The sequence below is a fragment of the Lepidochelys kempii genome, chromosome 10, assembly GCF_965140265.1.
Source record: "Lepidochelys kempii isolate rLepKem1 chromosome 10, rLepKem1.hap2, whole genome shotgun sequence".
In the NCBI taxonomy this organism is placed as follows: domain Eukaryota; kingdom Metazoa; phylum Chordata; order Testudines; family Cheloniidae; genus Lepidochelys; species Lepidochelys kempii.
The window spans coordinates 2430342-2449539 of NC_133265.1; the positions used below are offsets into that span (position 1 = coordinate 2430342).

The 19198-nt window shown below is 48.9% G+C and overlaps 1 protein-coding gene across 1 annotated transcript in view; it reads right to left on the reverse strand.

Annotated features, from left to right (window-relative positions):
• The window catches only part of TNRC6A (trinucleotide repeat containing adaptor 6A), a 175055-nt gene that overhangs the window by 127442 nt on the left and 28415 nt on the right, over window positions 1–19198 (reverse strand). Inside the window, exon 2 of the mRNA XM_073361630.1 lies at window positions 1187–1260. Coding sequence (XP_073217731.1) covers window positions 1187–1260 — 74 coding nt within the window. The remainder of the gene's footprint in view (window positions 1–1186; window positions 1261–19198) is intronic.

The window sequence follows — 19198 nt, forward strand, 5'->3', positions numbered from 1 at the left end:
GCAGAGGTGTTACCTCCCCCTCCCCCTCCTGGCTCAGGTGACAGGCTCTCAGGTCTCCCATCCACAGGGCACATTCCCAGGTCAACACTCCCCCCTCCCTGCTGCGTCACATCGTCACAGAGAGGTAGGTGAGAACAAGCACGTCTTGTCCCTGGGGGATTACACTGCACCTGCCCACTAGTTCAGGATGCTGCACTCACTGGAGGCCAGGAGTGCAGCACGTTGCAATTCCTGCAGAAACACAAAAACTATCAGCATCTCAATCTGCGCTTTTGTGCTGGGCACAGATTTAATTTAAAATGTTTCATGGGCTCACTGTAAAGAAACAACCAAGCAGTTAGGAATATCAGTGAAGGTGGGAACCCTGAGTCACTGCCAGACATCCTCCAAGTGGTTCTCACTCACAGAAACATTTAATTACATCGACTTAGACTGGTAACATCTGAAACTGGGTAAGCGAATCTGACCTGGAAAAGAGCCACTGCTCAGAGCCAGCCTGCAGCAGCTGGCAAAGACGAGGGCTTGGGTGAGGAGCAAAGCCTAAGCAGCCTGCAACAGACTAAAATGCTTCAACCAGTGAACCCAGTGGGCCTGAATGCAGACACAGACACATGCTGTCCAGAGGCAGCTTTCGTTTTGCTTTGTGGCTATGGGCTCAATCCTGCAAGGTGCAAGCTCTCGAGCCTCAATCCATCAAAGCACGGAAGCAGTCCCATTTGAACGAGACTAGTGAGATCAAAGAAAGGCATTCAGGGACTAGTGCCACCCTCATTACTAGGTGGGCATGGTGGTCTAAGGATTGTGTCAATGAACAGAAGGGATGGTCAGTGGGGCTTTAATTTAGCCAGCGATGAGCCCTGGTCCTTCAGGAGCCTCAATCATGCTTACTGTGTCGCGTGAGATTCAAATGAAGAAGGGACTCTCCCCACCCCCAGTCCCAGCAGCTACAATGAGAAGAAAAGCCAGATGGGCAAAGAGTAGGTCTGTGGGTATCAGCAGAAGGGACATTATCCCACAAAAGGACACGGCTGTCATCAGCAGCGGTAGCGACACAGAGCTAAGTTACACAAAGTTCACAAGAAAAGCTCCCGTGATCTAACTCATAATGAAAAGGAAAGTGACCAAGGGGTAACCAGGGTCCACGCCGGGGCCTGCTCAGGAATGAAAAGCCGCGCAGCAGCCTTACTGTTCAATGTCTTCTTGCACCAGAAGGTAGAAGGCCTCTTCTTGGCACTTAAAGGAGTATGACTCTTCTTTGACCTTTATGGAAACAAAAGACACAACAGTCCTCAGTGCCATGGTGATTGAGTATCCTGAGCACAAAGATCTTGACGCAGAAAACACGGGCCCTGGTTCTCCACCCTTCTGCATCTGGGCAGTGAGCGCAATGTGTTGCTGCTCTGGGTTGGTGGCACGTTTGCACAAGTTTTGTACCAGTGTAAAGGACTGCACAAGGTGCAGCTCAATGGAAAACCAGGCCCAGAAGACCTTGGGGAGGGTCTTTCACAACAGGGAGAACTGCCAAACACATTAGATGAAAGCAGGGACTGGCCAGTGATTTTTTCACCCCTTTTTTTTCTTTTTTTTTTGCGGGCACATAACCATTTCCTGACTACTGCAGAGATTTAGGTTTAATGAGGGCTTTCCTCCTGCCTGAGCCCAGCTGCTGGGTCCTATGGGGAAGTCAGAGCACTGTTTGGGACATCACACTAATTTCCGTATGATGTCATGATTGCACTACAGGGTCCTGCAAGAACTGGGAGGGAGATTCTAGCCCACAGACTCAAAGCTAACACAGAGGGTAAGAAGCCAAGCAAACTGCTGTTTAACCTGAAAGACCCTTTGTTGAAATCTGTCCACATGTGATTGTTCCCGCGGTGCAGCTGAACTGTGAGTGCTCCATCCTCTCCTCCAAGTATGCAAATTGACAACACCTTACCAAACTTCTTTGTGAAGTGCAAACGCCTCTGCGAGCTGCAGTATGCTGGGGGGTGTAAGCAAGTCTCCAAGGCACCACACTGTCAACTAGATTTAGACCCGATATTTTGACTTTGCAAAGGGGAAAAAATGTGATTTACAAACCTGATACAAACAGAAAAGGCTCCTTCGATATTTTTGAATAAACTCCGTGAAAGCAGGGTGCAGCGTTGTTGGAAACCAAAACACAAAAGTACTGAACTATGCATGAGAAACAGCAAGCAAAACTGACCAGTCCAACGTCACTGCCCAAGCTGAGTGCAATTCTAAAGAAATAAAGGGTACAAACGGTAAACAGTGTGATCTATATCCTGCAATTGAATCGGTGAGGGTGGAACTCTGCAGTCCCACTGGCTTCAGGTGGGGCTCCATGTGGCTCAGGTTTTATTATCTGTCGCTTTGTGTAGAGGAGGGTTTTGTGGTCTGAGGATAGAGCGCATTAGCTAGCTTGGTCTAACACACGCTCTTCAGCATGTGCGAAAATGATCGCGTTAAAGCCGTGTCTTCCTGACAGGCTTTACTTTCACCATGTTAGCATGTGCTTGTGCCTTGACTAGAAGATGTTAGCTGGAGCTAGCTAATGTGATCTCACATCATACCTTAAAATCCTAAACAAAACCTAAGAGGACATCAGTGTCACGGTCCATTGGGGCTGCAATCCAGACCAGTGAGGGGTTGTGTCACCACCTTCCCTGTAACCCTGGGGGCCCTGCAATGCTTTTTTGCTATAGCTCCCAGCTTGCAATGGTCACAGCCAGTCTATACGAGTGCAGGAAACAGCCCATGTGCAAGACAGCCCTGGTTCAGCAGCTCTGATCCCAGCAGCCAGTCTACAGGCCCCCACTGCACTCTGGCTTCCGCTAGCCATGGTTCCAGCCAACAAACCCCACACTGGAACAGAAGGGGTTAAGAGTCTATACTGGACCCAGCTAGCCCTGCCCCTCCAACCCTGCAGAGCATGCTCCAGCTGGAGACAGGGTTAAAAAGGGAGCATCCCAGCTCAAAAGAGACCCTCCCTGACACCCCAAGGACTGCATGCTGAGTCCGGCTGGGGCTGACAATTTGGTTTCCCTTTTCTATTTTCTTTCTCCTTTTCTGGGACTGGAAGCGGAGAGAGCAGTGGTAGGAAGTGACCCTAGGAGGGTAACACAGAGGGTCCACAACCCTGCCCAGGGGTCAATGCTGCTGACCCTCTAGGGTGCTGGGTCAGAGCCCGGTGGAGTGGAGGCTCCCTGCAGATCCCATTAGATGATCTCAACACACTCCCAGTCCTGAATTTTCCCAAAATCATGTGCCCTGGAGCGTCCAGCCCTCTCCTGGCCAATTCTGAGAAATAAGGTTTGTTGTGCTTTTGTCTCTTTAATGGCACATCACAGCTCATTAACTGGGGTAAATACACCCCTCCCTGCAAACACAGCACTGAGCTGGGTTACAGTAAAAAAATAAAACAAATTGATTAACAGTAGGACATAGGTGAAGAGATGCCAAGTAAAAGGAATAAAGTTAGAAAGGGTTACAAGCAAATACAAATGAAAACATGCATCTAAAAGTCTAAAACTTAATTTAGCAAGTTTACAGGCTTTGTTCAAGATGGTTTCTCACAAATCTTTTTTCCAGCCGTGGGTAACTTTCCCTCAGTCAGGACCTTCCATAGAAGTACAAGCCGCTGGCTTCCCTTGCCTGCCCAGGTGAAAGATCATTGCTAAACAGATTTCTCACATAGATTCAGTTCCCAGAGACTTCCACCCCTCCTTGGCTGAAGGACCCAGCTTTCTCAGCTGGCAAGAGCTCTGGCCCCTTACGTCTGTCTAATGATGGATGCCAAAGATGGCTTCAGCCCTTGACCTTGCTTATCTCTTCCAAACTTCAATGACCTCATTTCAAGAGGCAGGATGACCTCATGCTGTTCTCTTCCTCTGGGCTTCCCATTTCCTTCTTGATTTCTATGTAAAAAGGGCTTCCATAGTTTCTGGTCACACCTTGCTTAGTTTCTGGAGACAGGTCAATAGCTGCCTTCTCTCCTGTCTGGGGGAAAGCCTGTTTCGCCCTTTGTTTGGTCACAAACTGTAAAGCCTAATAATAAGTATCCATAATTTCTTATGTAGTATTAATACATACAAAATCACAATGATATTAATCACCAGTGTGTCATAGGCATTCATAAAGCACCTCACTTGATAAACTTTTGTAATACAGTAATATTGTATAGAATCAGTTGATTCAATTGCTTATCACTTAAGGGTCAGACCCCCAGTCTTTATAGACCGGCAAATCTTTGAAACGTAACATCCAGCCCAAGTTTCTCTCCTGCTAGGACACCATGCTGTCTCCTGCCCCATTTGTTAGTTTTCTAGCTTTGTTTACCTCATATGTAATTAGAATTTCATTGTCTCAACCTGATGACCAAGCTGGACCGAGAAGCATATACACATTCCTTGTTTACCAACACCCCCTGACTTGCCTGGTTTAAACACATTTTAGTTATCATTCCAGTTATATCCATAACTCGTGATGAAAATTCCATGCATATGTTTCACAAGAATATTAATGATCAGGGAGTTATTAGTTTTCCAACGACATTTTACATGGTACCTTTTAGATACAGATTGTAACTATAGCAAGTTGGGGCACACTGAACTGGTTAGAGCAGCTGAAACTCACTATACAATACCTTGCCCTCTGGCACTGGGATGCTCTTAGGATCACAATCAGTAACAAAGGCAAAGGCGTTTTTAAAACATCTGTCAGTTCAGGTTGCCTGTTCCCTGGACTGAATGTACTCCCGGCTATGAATTGCTATTCAGATTATGTCCCTCACCACACCCCAATGTTTTACATTTTCCTTGCATAAAAATGAATTTTATGGATTATTATTTTTTCCTCAAACAGTCTAGAAGAAAACAAATGTGACTGAATCTATGTTGCAACTGAATCTATGTTGTTCTCACTCTAAGTCAATCAGTTCCATCCAAGAACAAACACACTAACAGAACAGGTCTGGCGGAGTCATAATACATACAGCCTAATTAATCACATTACTCATGAAAATATATTGGTATAATTAATAACACAAGGCATCTATATTGGCCTCTGTGGCGCAGCAAATTACAAGGCAGTAATACTTGGACATGTTGACCTGGATTTCATACATAATCCATCAAGCCATTCCTGCCAGATCGAGTCTCCAGAGACAAGAACAATACAAAAATGATAATTAAACAAAAGCAAGATGGACAGCAGTAGTGTAACATTCATCATTCCCAATATCCCATGGAAGGGGTTGGGATATTCTGATTTTGTCCTGCACATTCTTGTGCTTTCCTCTGTGAAGCTTTTGGTATTTTAATAGGCCTGGATGGGGATACATTACTGTTAATTATGGATAAGAATAAATTATAGCTTGGTGAATGAAGGCATATGGCAATATCATTATACAGGCGTAGCAGCCCTGAAGGCTTTCAAAAGGGTTCCTGTGGATGGGTTACAGTGGATGGGTTGCGCGGTGATGTGCATCTGAGATCCATTGCCCAAACGGTCAGAGCTCTACCTTAGCACCGATCCCTGCATCACAAAGACCAGGCCCATCTAAAGGCCTTGCATCTATGAGGGTTACTTCTCTCCAAAGGGAAGTGTGGTCAAAGTGAGGGAGTCAGACTTAGCGTACATACTGCATTCCTGTGGCTGCTGTTAATAAATCACTACAGGCAGCATGAGGCCCAGACACCACACAAATGCAAACGGAACATAGAGACCAACCATCGATGGAACACACACACTGTATGGTACGGCCTCCTAATTCCACAAGAAGTACGCTAATGAGCAACATGTGGGATGGGGGAATCACTGGCTGAGGCAATCTTTAGACAAGTGACTAGTGACTGGCTAAGAGATGGAGAACAAAGAGTGGGAATGAGTGCTCCATGCTCACCACAGAAGGAAGTTAATAGCTGGGTGTCCTAAGAATCCGCACTGGGGCCAGTGGTATTTCGTATGTTTCCCAGTGATCTGGTAGAATAATTGACCCATGTGGAATCAGAATCTGTAGCTAACACAAGATTAGTCAGACTAGTCAGGTCTAGAGAGGAGTGAAAAGAACTTCAGAAGGACCCAAAAAATACCAGGTAAAAAGGGTAACGCACTGAGAAATGAAACTCAGCCCGACAAGTGCAAATGGAAGGAACCGTGAGCTACTCCTACACACTGATTGTTCTAAAGAGACTAACCACCTAGGAGAAAGATCCAGCTGCTGCAGTGGGCAGCACAATAAAGACCTCCACTCAAAGCACATATTAGAATGGCGTTCCATGTGTAGGCGGCACGGTGTCCTTCTCCAAAAGGAAACCGCAAAAATAGAATAGGCCCAGAGAAGGGCAACCAAACTAAATTAGAGACCTGGGAAGGCTCCCATACAAGACATTAAAAAGATATGGAGTGTCCTTTACAGATTAGATGAACAAGAAAGAACATGGCAGAGGCACACAATAATCAATACTAGAGACGGTCAGATGGGCTCTCCTGTTTACCTTCTCTTGTATACAAGACCAGCAGTAACTTCCCTCCCAACTCCACGAAAGGGAAGCTGGTTCCTCCCACGCACAGAACTCATTTCATGTGTTATATTCCACACACTCGTCCCTTTGCTTAAACACATTAATACTATTGGACTCCACCACCTTCCCTGTACGTCCGTTCCGTATTCACCACACATTGTAAAGTGCCACGTGAAATTTTTACTACTGAGACATATATTCCTTCTTAACGTAAACCTATAATCCCTATTTCTGGTCTGTCCAGCAGCCTCCCATAGATCAAACTATCAGCTAGCTGGTTGAAAACCTTCAGTCGTGTTACTTCTTAATCATCTTTGCTCAAAGCTAAATAACCCCAATTTTGTCTTTCCCACCTCATTCATAAGCCCCTCCATTCCACGGAGCATCTCAGCTGCCCTGTACTGGATTCTTCAGTTTAACTGATCTATCCCAAATGGGGTGACCAGAACTGAAGTCTATATTCCACATGTGGTACAGTAATTGTAAGGGGCCCGCACAATATCCCTAGAATTATGTGATATGTATTGTTAGAAACCTACATCCTATTAACTTTTTATACTGCAGCTCCCTGGACCAGGAATTTAAATGTCAGATCTGTCAGTACAGACAGATCCTTTCCCTTTATTGAATTAATTCAATACCGTTTGAATCATTCTTAGTTGGGCATTATATTTCCATCCCTATTCAATACCAGCTTGCTCCTAGCCACAGAAAAGCAGGAAGCTCCGGACAAGCAGCTGTGAATGCCTTTGTTTCAGGCAGCTTGTATCACAACCCGTTTGTTTTGTTTTCCTTTCCCACTGGTATTAGAAACACGTTCACATTAATAGGTGTTTAATGAAACCATAACAGCTTCAAATTCATAGTTTGAAATGGTCTAAAAACAGGGTTGCCTGTTCAATCGCATCAGTAAATATTTATGGACTTTAAATCTTCAGGAAACTGCAACAGCCTGCTAACGATTTGTCCAAGAATGTTTTTAATGGGCTAGTTTGTGTTCTGAGCCAAATGGCACCTACACACTGAAACCACGTCACGTAGCCAGGCAGCTGGAGAGAGTGTTGCATTGCAGCACCACAGACCAGGTCTCTCCCGCCGACCAGCAGTGCCTGGAACACAAGGCAGGAGCTGGCTTCTGGGCATGCATATCCCCCTTCTTCTTCCTCTCATTAAGAGTCAGACCATGGAACACATCTAGGGCATGAACCAACCTCGACGTGACAGAAGTTAGGAAGAAACTTTCCCTATGAGCTGGCTAGGCCATGGCTGTCCCCTGCGGCGATTTTCGTAAGTGGTACCAGCCATTCTCAGAGGCAGGATACCAGGCTAAGTGGGCCATGGTTCTGATCCAGTACAGCAATTCCTATGTTCCCAGCTGGCAAATTCTCTGCTGGCATAAATCCCTTGATTTCAGCAGATTTATGACCACGGTGAACTTGTTCCCATACATTCAAGAGCCTATCATCCGTTGTAATTAAAGTAGCATTGGCTGGACGGCTCTCTCCACAACTCAATTCCTCACTCTCCGTCAGTGCACCATAGGCTTTATTTCTAGAGGTCAGAGTTATCATCAGCCAGGCTGAATTCCTCTGCACCAGTGATGTCACGGGAACACATTAGAGAGGCAGGCTGGTCTCATGGTCTCAGCACAGTACTGGGAGTCAGGAATCCTCGGGACGAAGCCTGGCTCTGACACTGACTCCCTCTCTGGCCTTGGAGAAGTTGTAAAACTTTCCCAAGCCTCAGTTTCCCCCGCTGTAAAGCACTTACCTCAGCCTGGTCTGCTGAGGAGTAATTATCGAGTGCTCATAAGGTGCTTCTAAAAGGTTGCACGGACTGTGAGTGTTAAGGGTCAATTCTCCCCCCTGCCAGAGGGTGAGAAAGGACTTGAACGTGGGTCTCCTACCTCTCAGGCAGGTGCTCTAAGCACTGAGCTATGGGGTATTCGGATGGGAGGGGGGTCCCCCCATCTCTCCTGTTGATGATGTTCCACTGTGGAGAAAGAATGAAAGAGCAATTGGAACAGGGGGACTGGAGCCAGGCCATGTCCCAGGTGGGTGCCCGAAGCACTGAACTACAGAGTTAGAGCCATTCTTGTGCACTCTCTCTGGCCCAACGTCTTTGTAAGTATTTATCCACCATGGAACACGCATGTGTTCTAACCGCTGGGCACCACCATCTCTTCCTCCTCCCCATCAGCCGGTTGGGTTTTGAATGGGACCTGATCCAGGAGGCAGCCTCTGAGCATGTCATCTACCAGAACAGGCCCTGGATGCAACTTAGGGAGCCAAACAGATTTTCTCCCCCGGTTTGTGACTTGCCCTAGGGCTTGGGCAGGAGATAGGTACCTGGAGGACGCCTAGAGGGAGGGAGCAGTGTACATGCTCAGAGGCAGAAACTCTGGCACAGCAGGAACTTGGCCCTGAAAATGGAGGCACCGAGTTTAGGGGTCTACACGGGTTAGACAGGAGTTTGTGCATCGCGGTGGAGCCAAACCTGGGACGTAGGCACCTGAAATAGTGTCTTCGGTGCCTAACTCCTTTTGAGCATCAGACCTAAGCTTTTCACTAAGTATTATTTACAATCAGTTACGCAGAAGCCTGTTTCGCCCGGCTCCTCACGTGGTGCCTGGTCTGATAGAGGAGTCAGGGGCATTTTGCTTTGGTGCTCACCCTTTTCAGTCCATTTCACCACAAAACGCAGGCTGGGACCTTGACACAAGAGTGGCTGAGAAGGTGCTACAAGTCTGCAAGGCTACCTCCCGAGCCTCTGATGGCCCCTCATGTCCAACACAGAGTTACCTTCAGCCTCCACATCCTGGCCCTTAGGCAGCCTCCTTTGGTTTCTGCGTGAAGCTGACATTCCAGATAACGCCCACCACCCCTTCGGAGTCTGGCAGGGAGAGGGTCTGGCAGGAGCGGCTCGGGGAGGGGAGTCAGGCGTGTCTTTGCTCTTCCTGCTTCACCAGCTGTTGGTGGTCCACATGGTGCAGAGCTTCCATGCTCCCCATGGGAAAGTGTGCAGCCTATGAAGAGAGCTGGCTCAATAGGATTTTAAAACTCCCTCTTTCCCTGAAACCCTCTAGCTGACGATGGCCTGCTTGTCTGCCCTACAAAACTTTCATTCTGCCAGGAAATTAACTAGGTTGAGAGTGCCTGTCAGCCAGGATGCATCACAGAGGTGTATGCTGCAGAAGGGTCAGACATACTGCCCTGAACTTACACCTGTCGCCTACGTGGCTATGATGTGCCCTTCTGTTCACCCTCCCCAGAGGGAGCGCATGGGGCTAGAACATGTTCATTAACATCAGTTCTCACTCTCACATGAGCTCAGTTCACTGTAATTCAGCTTTGCCCCAGCAAGGAATCTGGTTGTGGGAGTTCAGTGTCTGGTACCGTAATTCACGAAAAGAGATTTCCAGAGCACAGCGCATCTTCTGTGGAGAGCTGTGTAGACATGTTTCATTGCCTTTATATTTCACTATAGTTGACAGCTTTTGAAAGGCAAATACATGTACACAGGGAATCCTTTGATGAGAGATGCAGTAAAGGCATTTGACAAAGCATGGGATGCATACTTGGTTATTAAAAGAATCTGGATTTACTGTCTCATTAGTGAGATTATACAAGGTGGCCCTTTGCAGCAAATCAATACAAATCTTTTCAGTCAAAAAGGCACCCTTTGGCCTACACCCTCCCCCTGCCCTGTCTCCTTAATTCAAATACAACAGTGAGGAGGTTTGGATTTGCCATGTGGATAATTAGGGCACAGTCCCCTACGGCAATACCTGGGCTGGAGAGGGCTCCCATCAAAGCTTCACCTACTAAATTAGTTTAATCATGTCTGTCATTCGTCATCTTTGCTTGAGCCCCCATTTTGAGGCCATTTAAAGGGGATTAGATGATTTTTAGTGCTGTACAATAGTGATTAACCATCAGAAGTCGCAAGGCATTTTCATACTGAGGAAGCGAAGCAAAACTGAATCTGTAACCACAAAAGCCCAGCGCCCTCCGCTATGAACCAGGACTTGGAGCTCGCATGAGAGAAAGAATTATTAGTGCGACCCCTGGGGTGCTAATTGATACACACAGGAGCCCTGGTACAGGGCTGGAGATGAGAGGACTCAGAGAGGAGCCAGGTCAGCTCAAGGAGGTTGTAAATGACATTGGGCAGGATCTTGTAATCCTTACTGAGAATTCTGTGCCACTAGGGAGTGAGTTAGTAGGGCACGGTTTGTTCTCATTTCGTTATCTATTATCCCTCTAGATCTTAGACGGATCTATCTACAGCTAGACAGACCCACAGACATACACATATAGGCTGATGTGGAAACAGGCACATTTAGATACAGATGTGCAGAGAACTAGGGACCCCATTCTAGCTGGGCTTAACTAATTCATAACTATGGCCCGGGGAGAGTTAATTACAGAGCATAATTCACTCCGATTCTACGGACCCCTGGAATAGCATCCTCACCCTGCCCTTGCTCCAATCCCACCTGTTTTCCTGCAGCCTCCTCTCTTCTCCCCGCCAGCCCTTGTCCAACTGCTCTCCCTGCCCAGTTCCTCCTGACCCAGGAGGAGACCAACTGCTCTTGTTCATTAAGCAGGAGACGTCACTGCAGTGCTCTCACTGAGAGGCCAGGGGTTTTCTCAGTGCCTGGCATTTACGTTAAGCAGAGCTGTAAATAAACTCCTGACATTTTGAAGTTAACCATGCCCGGCCAGTTGGCTGTTTGCTCTACTCCAAAGCCTGCCAGTTCCCACCTGCCTGAGGTTTCACACCCATTGGGATCCAGGCACCACATGTATGGAAATGCTCAGATGTCGTTCAGAACGGGCCACCACGGCTGCCTAAAATGAACGTGACTGTTCGAGTTCTTTCACTGAAAGCATTACCACTCTGAGCTGTGCAGGTACAAGCGTGCACAAGTAGAAGTTATCTTTGGGTAAAGAGACAGGAAAGCGTACCTGCGTATTAATACGAATACTGCGTAAACAGAAAGGAAACTAAAAATACAGCTGAGCACAGGGTGAAGGAGTCGTGGCAAATCTGACAGCAGCCGCTCGGCAGCCCTGGAGTAGCAGAACTCAGGACTTTCACTGAACCAGTGACTTGTATTTGTCCAACAAATGTGAAGTTTTGCAGAACAACCTTTTGCTTATAAAGTGACCGGAGGCCCCTGCAGGCACTCAGGGCATTGAGCAAACATTTCCTAATGTAAGACAACTCAAAACGTCACACAGCAAACATGGCAAAAGGCAGATCAGATCTAACAGTTCAAAACACAAATGGCATCCCAGGGTGTTGATTTTCCTAGCCAGTCCAGAAGGGATTTGAGCAGCCTGTTTGGTTTATTAATCCAATGGATTCCTTTAATGTATGCTTGGACCGTATTAGATGGGCAGAACACATGCCACATTCTGAATGCTACGCTCCCTGTTTCTAATCCGGCTCCCATTTGATTCACTCAGCCCAACAGAGCAAGTCCTAATTATCGCTGAGCCCGGCTCTCTAAATGACCCGGCAGGTGGGGGAGTTATCTATGGAATGTGTGGTGGGATTTCACACCTCTTCTTTTTAACCCAACAAAAGCCGTGAATAAAAATAACGATAAAAGAAAATAAAACCTAGAAAACAAAAAACCTTTGCCGTAAAACCACAGCTGTAATCCCCTCCTGTGTGCAGACCAGCTTTCTGCAGCTAATCCTGCCCTCTGCAGAGCCTGGGTCAGCATCTGCAGTAACCAGAGGAAACTAGCACAGGTCCTAAACAATTCCTTACTCCTGACAGTGGCACATTGTGGGTGCCCTAAACACGACAGCAGCGGCAAAGATGGGCCCCTCGTTTCACAAGCTCATGAATCCTGAACAGAGCCTTTGGGTGAATTGGAAAGTGACTTACCCGCCGGTGTGAGAGGATCCCAAGGTAAGTGTCCCTGCAGTAAGCACAGGAGCCTTCGCGAGGAAGAGCGACGAGCAAAGGAAACCTTCTTAGAAAAGGAAAGCGGCACTTGCATCCTTTGCCTTACAAATGGAAGTGGCATGGTGGCTTGCCCTGAGCGCCTGGCAGAGGAACATGCTGGCGCCCGCGCTGAGGGAGACCGCTGGGACTAATGGCAAACATTCCCCTGGCTTCTCTTAACTCCTCCTATGGTAGGGTACTGACCTTTTCTTGGCTCTCTTCCAGCGGTAAGAGGGAGCGAGTGCTCAAACACAGGCATAGCGGGAGGAAGGGCACACACCATCGGGGCAAAGAGGGGAAGCGAGGCTGGCTGATCGCTCAGCCTCCTGCCTAAAGGTTCTCCCAGGGAGAGTGTGAATGATCAGCCATTCGCAGAGAGGCTCTTCCCAGGGCTGTGACAGCAGCTCCACAGACTCTCCGCCTGAACTAGCTAATGCCATTGCATCAGCCAGGACACTGGAGCACACAGAGCAGAGGCAATTTCTTAGTAACCGTGCCTTAACTAAAAGCAGCCCTCCGTGGCTTCATATTAGCTGCCTTTCTGAATTCAGCGACCTCAAGGGTTCCTGCTCCAGTTTTGGATCCAGCATCTGTGGAGACAAGTCCTCGGTGCATTCTGTGTTAAATAACGAAGGTTAATTTGATTTGATGCACCACTTCATTATCATAAACAGCTCACACAGTATGTCAGTCTTCTGTAATTACAATTTCCTACAGCCGGCATCTTGTTCATTTCCTGTCATTGATGGTGTTTCCCTATGATCATCTCACAGCTAAGTGCTTCTGCATGAACTTCACTGAACAGTAATTAGGTGTCATTTATTCTGTAGCTGCTGGTTAGACTAATTTACAAAAACAGGACCTGGGATATTAAATTTACTTTTCATTATGACCACATTTGTGTCTGATTATTTGGATGTAATTTTGTGTGTGTGTGGGGCGGGGGGGACACAATGGGAGACTTTTCTTATGAACAGCAGAGTTTTGAATGGCTAAACCCTGCTGGAGTCCCACCTCCGACTCACAGACAGGGCAAGGCATGGGGAGGAACCCAAGCATGCACAGTGGGTGGGTGAAGCAGCTGGTCCATCCCCTCTCACCAGTAACACAGCAGGGGAATGACATGTGCTGGATGCCACTTGGTAGGCTGCAAAAACAGGTCTATGTCCAGCATCTTGCTAGGGGACGAGGGGGCTCCAGACAAGCCGCATGTTTCCGGTCAGCATGGAACCATAGCTGCCTATGCCGGGCACAGCCCCCCCAGATCAGCGTTATCAATAATCCCCACAGTGCCGCTCACCGAGGGGGGCAGGCGCTTTACACCCAGGGATTAAAGTGCAAACCCGACCAAACCAGGCCTCTGGAGCACGGCGGAATAAACCCCTTTGGAATTTCAGCATGCTGCTAAATGCTCATGACTAAGGGACCTTGTTCAGAGCACCGCTGCCTCTCTGCCACCTCTCAGCGCAACACAGCCCCGGGCTGCTGGCTCTCACCCGCTACGGGCCGCAGCCACTTGTGAGAGCAGACAGTGAGCTCTGCCGAGAGCCAGAGCAGAGGGCGCTCCGAGGAACCAGCTAGGTCTGCAGCCTGGCAGACACCATGCAAACAATGGGCAGAGTAAGAAACTCCCAGCAAGCAAAGAGAGTGGCTCAGAGCTGTGAGGAGGCCACAGAGGGCATGGCTGGGACCTCTCATGCACCAGGTTAAGGCCGCTGGCTTCAGCAGAGTTGCCTTTTATTAACAGCAGGATAAGCTGGAGGCCCCGAGTTCCCTAGGGGAGAGATGGTCTCTCAGACACCTTCCCTTGCCGCCCTTCGCTGCAGCCCCCCCGGATTAATAAAACCTCACACAATGGCCATGTAACCCTTCTGCCCGGTGGTTAACAGCAGCAACAAGGCTGGGTGCAATATATTTAGGGCTTCTCTGGGTAAATAACTAAACTGTCCTGAGCCCCCACCCAGCCAGTAGGGAGCACCCTAAGGACGCTACTCAAAGTAGAACTCAGAGGTGCTGCTCAGGGTACATCTTCACACCAAGGAGCTAACCCAGGTCCGGGCGCTGGGCTAGACTAGAGCATCCAGACTCCAAATCCAGACTTGAGCCAGACCTGAGTTTTCGTTTCCACGCTGGGGCTCCGCTCGCCCTTGTGAGGTGCCAGGACTTATCCCATGATTCTTAGCGCTGCTGCGCCACTCAAAGAATTGTTTCACGCGGTACTGTGGGAGAACGTGCATGTCCTTACTTGGATGAGATGAGTTCCCGGGACTGTGGCCCGAGGTCGTCACCTGCTCTGTGCCCTCTGAATCAGTGCTCCCGGTGTCTCCACTGGTCCCTCGACCCTCAGGGCCAATACTGACACCATCCAGAGTCAAAAGCAGCTGCAGCAAGAAAGCGGGCTCTGGGAACACCCAGTCCCCATGTTTGGTGAGTTGCTGGACTGAGGTGTGGTTGTTGGTCTTCCAGTACACAGTGCTGAGGGACTTAATTGTCCCCCTACGCTGAGGTCCCATCCCGTGAATCCCCCTCTCTGCCAGCTTCTTGCAAATTGCCTCCCAGAACTGCAGATTCTGGGTATCCAAATTGTGGCTCTGACTGACCTCACAACAGAGACCCACCCAGAACCGTGGCAGCCACCTCTGGCCAGCTGGCAGCATGCTGGGAGTAGGATATCCTGGACGGCACCTCGGTTCGAGCATTGTGAAAGCCGAGCAGCAATACAGCTGCCAAATGTGGGGGTTTAATGCTGAACCGGGGCCTATAAACTGGTAGGTGACTTCCAGGGTGGAAGGGAGTAGGAAGAGGGCAAGAAAATACGGCCCTGAGGGAACTGTGAGAAGGCATCGGAGGACTATCAGCACCTGAATTAGTTGGCCTGCATCCACACTGCAAAGGGGGCAGGTAATGAGTCCGCGTGAAAGCAGAGCCTGAAGGAAGAGCTGCAGGGAAGACAGACCCTCCGGGCCACGGCACATGACCCACAAACACTCCTCTTGCTTCCCCACTGGCTCCAGCTGGCTCCACCAGCCCGACAGCCGTTCACTCCAGCACTGGCAGGGCTGCTGGGGGGACTCTCTCTGAGCACATTCCCTCGGTGTTGCTGCTGTCGTCCAGTCTCCTGGGGTGGTGGCTGAGCAGAGATCTCAGGGAGAGGCACGGAAAGCCAGGCTCTGGCCCTGCCGTACGGGGCAAGCTCTCCCCTCGGCTCCCAGACATTACAGGGGTGGACGGCAGTGATGGCGAGGATCAACGCACGCACTGATGTGACAGCTTGTCAGTCTGTCCTGGAGGCTCTGCCCTTCCTGCCAGGAGGAATCACAGAGCTCAACACGGACGAGCCGGTCTCAGAACTAAAAGAGGATAATGGAGGGGTTTGAGCCAGGCTTCCTCTGCCTACCCACCCTGCCCACCACCCATCTCTCACACACCTGGCTTGGCTCCTGCATGCTCACAAAAAACAGTAATGCACCGAGAACAAGCTCATGGTGCATGGCCCTGCAGCTCCTATGGCTCTGATAGGCTCCTGCATTCACCTCTTTGGCCATTCAGTGTAGGCGAAGCTCCTCACGGGGCATCCTTCATTTGCCCCACGGGTCTCTCAGACACCCAGCCAGCATCGGATTGAGACGTTATAGTGGAAGCCCCGGCCCCAAGGAGCTAAGGCTACAAACACCAGGGGCCTGAGGGAGACAGGAGGGCAGGAGCAACGCTGACGCAGGGTGCTGTGCATTCCTGTCCTCAGGTCGCTCCGCCACAGGGAGCAAGGTTCCTGCAAGAACAGGCTCCAGGCTCCAGCCAGGCTAGCTGCACATCACTCGAGCAATGCGGCTTCCCACCCCTTCTCTTGGGAGATCACTTCCCAGCCCCATAAACCCTGCTGTGACACCCAGGCCTATTCCCACCTAGGACTCCAGGCTACCCCCTCCACCCAGCTCTGGGATTGACACCCCTCCAATGTTCTGCAGCCATTTGGCTACTCTGAGGACTTGATCCCTTTCATCTCTCCTCCTTGTCACTTCAGCCCTGACAGCAGCTGACGTGGGTCTCTTCTCCAGTGTGTGTCTGGTCTGTATCCAGCACTCAGATGCTATGGCAATTACAGACAAATGCAGCTGCCCATGGGGTGACTTACACGTTACTGCCCTAACAGCGAGCACCCTGCCCTGAAGGCTTCCAGACTCACCTCTGTTGGGACTGCGAGAGGGGCAGGCCCAGGGGCAGGAGACAAGCCCTGAGAACAGTAACCGACAGCTCAGACAGCCTCCCTGGCAGGTCTAAGGAGAGGAACGTTTTCCCTAAGAGCTGACGGAGGTGCTCAGTTAATAAGATGTAAATGCCCTCTGTAATCGCACACTGGGGCTCTGCAGTAACTGAGTTAGTGGGGACTTTTCCGGTGCTGCCAGTGCATCAAACAATGCAGCCGCTTTAGGAGGTGGCTCTGATCCCACTTCTATTTATTAGTGTAATTCTATTACATTACTGGGGAACGCTGTAGGCACCTGAATGTCGAATAAGGCCAGTGTTTTTTTGATTCCGCACTGGAAAGCTGTGAACAGCTGCCAGCCTTGCAGCAGTAGAGTGGTCATTTCCATCAGTCAATGTTTGCCATTCTTGACCTGACTTCCCTGAAAATCTCTTTTCAAAATCTACTCTGCCAGCATTTCCTTTCTAGAAATCCAGAGTCATGCCGCCAAAGGACAGCGATTCTAACAACCACCCACAGGAGCTACAATGGCTGCATTGAAAGCAGTGTTCTAGGGACATTCCACCCACCCCTGCGGCCATAACAGCCTTTGGCAGGAGCCCAGGGCAGCCCAGGCTGCTGGATTCCTGGTACACAGGGCCGTGCAGGTGCATTTCACCCCCCTGGACCAGGTAAATTAGGGCAGCAGTGAAAGAGTTAACCTGGCAGCAGGCAACTGCCATTCATTCATCTCCACATCCGCGAATATGCTGTCACTGTATAGGCAAGCGGGAGGTTGGGGGGGCGGGGGAGGGTGTGTAACAAATTATCTCAAGTATTAATGACCCAGTGGTGGCGCAGAAGGCAGCAGGCCTGCCACTTTTAATTGAATGAAATGATTCGGCATCAAGTTCCATCATGTGGAACTCGCAGGGAACAATGGAATGTTTAAACATGACAGTATTTTACAGACAGCGCATTTCAGTTTAATTATTGTATCCACGCTATGGAGCAAGCTTTCCACGACACAGCGATTTATTCGCGCTCATGCGGTGGGTGTGCGAATCAGCCACCCAGCAGATATATATTGCCATGTAGATGTCTGTAACAATGGTTCTATATAGATAAAAGAAGCCAGGGTTGAAGCAAGCCAGTGTTTTATATGGTATTAAAAAGTCATCTAAGAGAAGACACATGGAGCAGTGTAGCACTGTGGTTCACAGCCATAATCACTGAAGCAACAGAAGCTAAAGCTTTAACAACCCTCCCCAACTGCCACCACCAGTGAACCTTTTACTCTGTTAAAGTAACAAAAAGCTGGAGGTTTACGCTGAGGATTGTCCCAGCAGCCTACGAAAGGAAGGCCCTTCTGTTGCAGAGTCAGAGGGGATGCGTGCTATTGATGCCGCAGGAGTGTGAAAGCTTGTCTCCCATCCAGAATACTCCAACCTTTTGCTCCAAATTGTCTTAGATTTAATTACATCTACGTTCAGGGGGAGGAGAGGAGATGTGTGATTGGTTTTATTTGATAAATTATACCGATGTTTGATATCTTTATTTGTGGCCAGAAAAACAGGACAACACAGGCACACACTGTAGATATCAAAACCCTTGAGAAGACAAATCCCTCAATGCTAAAAGGGTCAAAAGCAGCACAGACCTGTTAGGGGAGGGGGTAATTTGTTGTTGTTAAGTTCAAACAAATGTAATAAAAGCCCGGAGTTTGGCTTTTTTAAATATACGGCCCAGATCTCCAGCTGGTTTAAACTGGCTCATCTCCGCTGGAGTCCACAGAGCTGTGCAGATTTACACTCATGGGGGCTCTGGCCCATCTATCTTTAACTAAGATTGTACATTTACAATCCTTTCCCTCGCCAAGGAGTCTGAGTGCTGGCTGGGCACAAAGAACTCCGAGCATAGGAAACAACAATTAAAATACAACACCACACCACACTGTTCAACCACAGCCAACCCTACTCGAACCTCCAGACAGGACAGCGGCACCCATAAGAGAGGTGCCGAGTACGGTCGGGCCCTAAAAAGGGATTGACACGCAAAACAAACATAAGAATGGCCATACTGGGTCAGACCAAAGGTCCATCAAGCCCAGTATCCTGTCTACTGACAGTGGCCAATGCCAGGTGCCCCAGAGGGAGTGAACCGAACAGGTAATGATCAGTGATCTCTCTCCTGCCATCCATCTCCACCCTCTGACAAACAGAGGCTAGGGACACCATTCCTTACCCATCCTGGTTAATAGCCATTAATGGACTTAATCTCCATGAATTTATTCAGTTCTCTTTTAAACCCTGTTATAGTCCTAGCCTTCACAACCTCCTCAGGCAAGGAGTTCCACAGGTTGACTGTGCGCTGTGTGAGGAAGAACTTTCCTTTTATTTGTTTTAAACCTGCTGCCCATCAATTTCATTTGGTGGCTCCTTGTTCTTATATTATGGGAACAAGGAAATAACTTTTCCTTATTCACTTTCTCCACACCACTCATGATTTTATAGACCTCTATCAT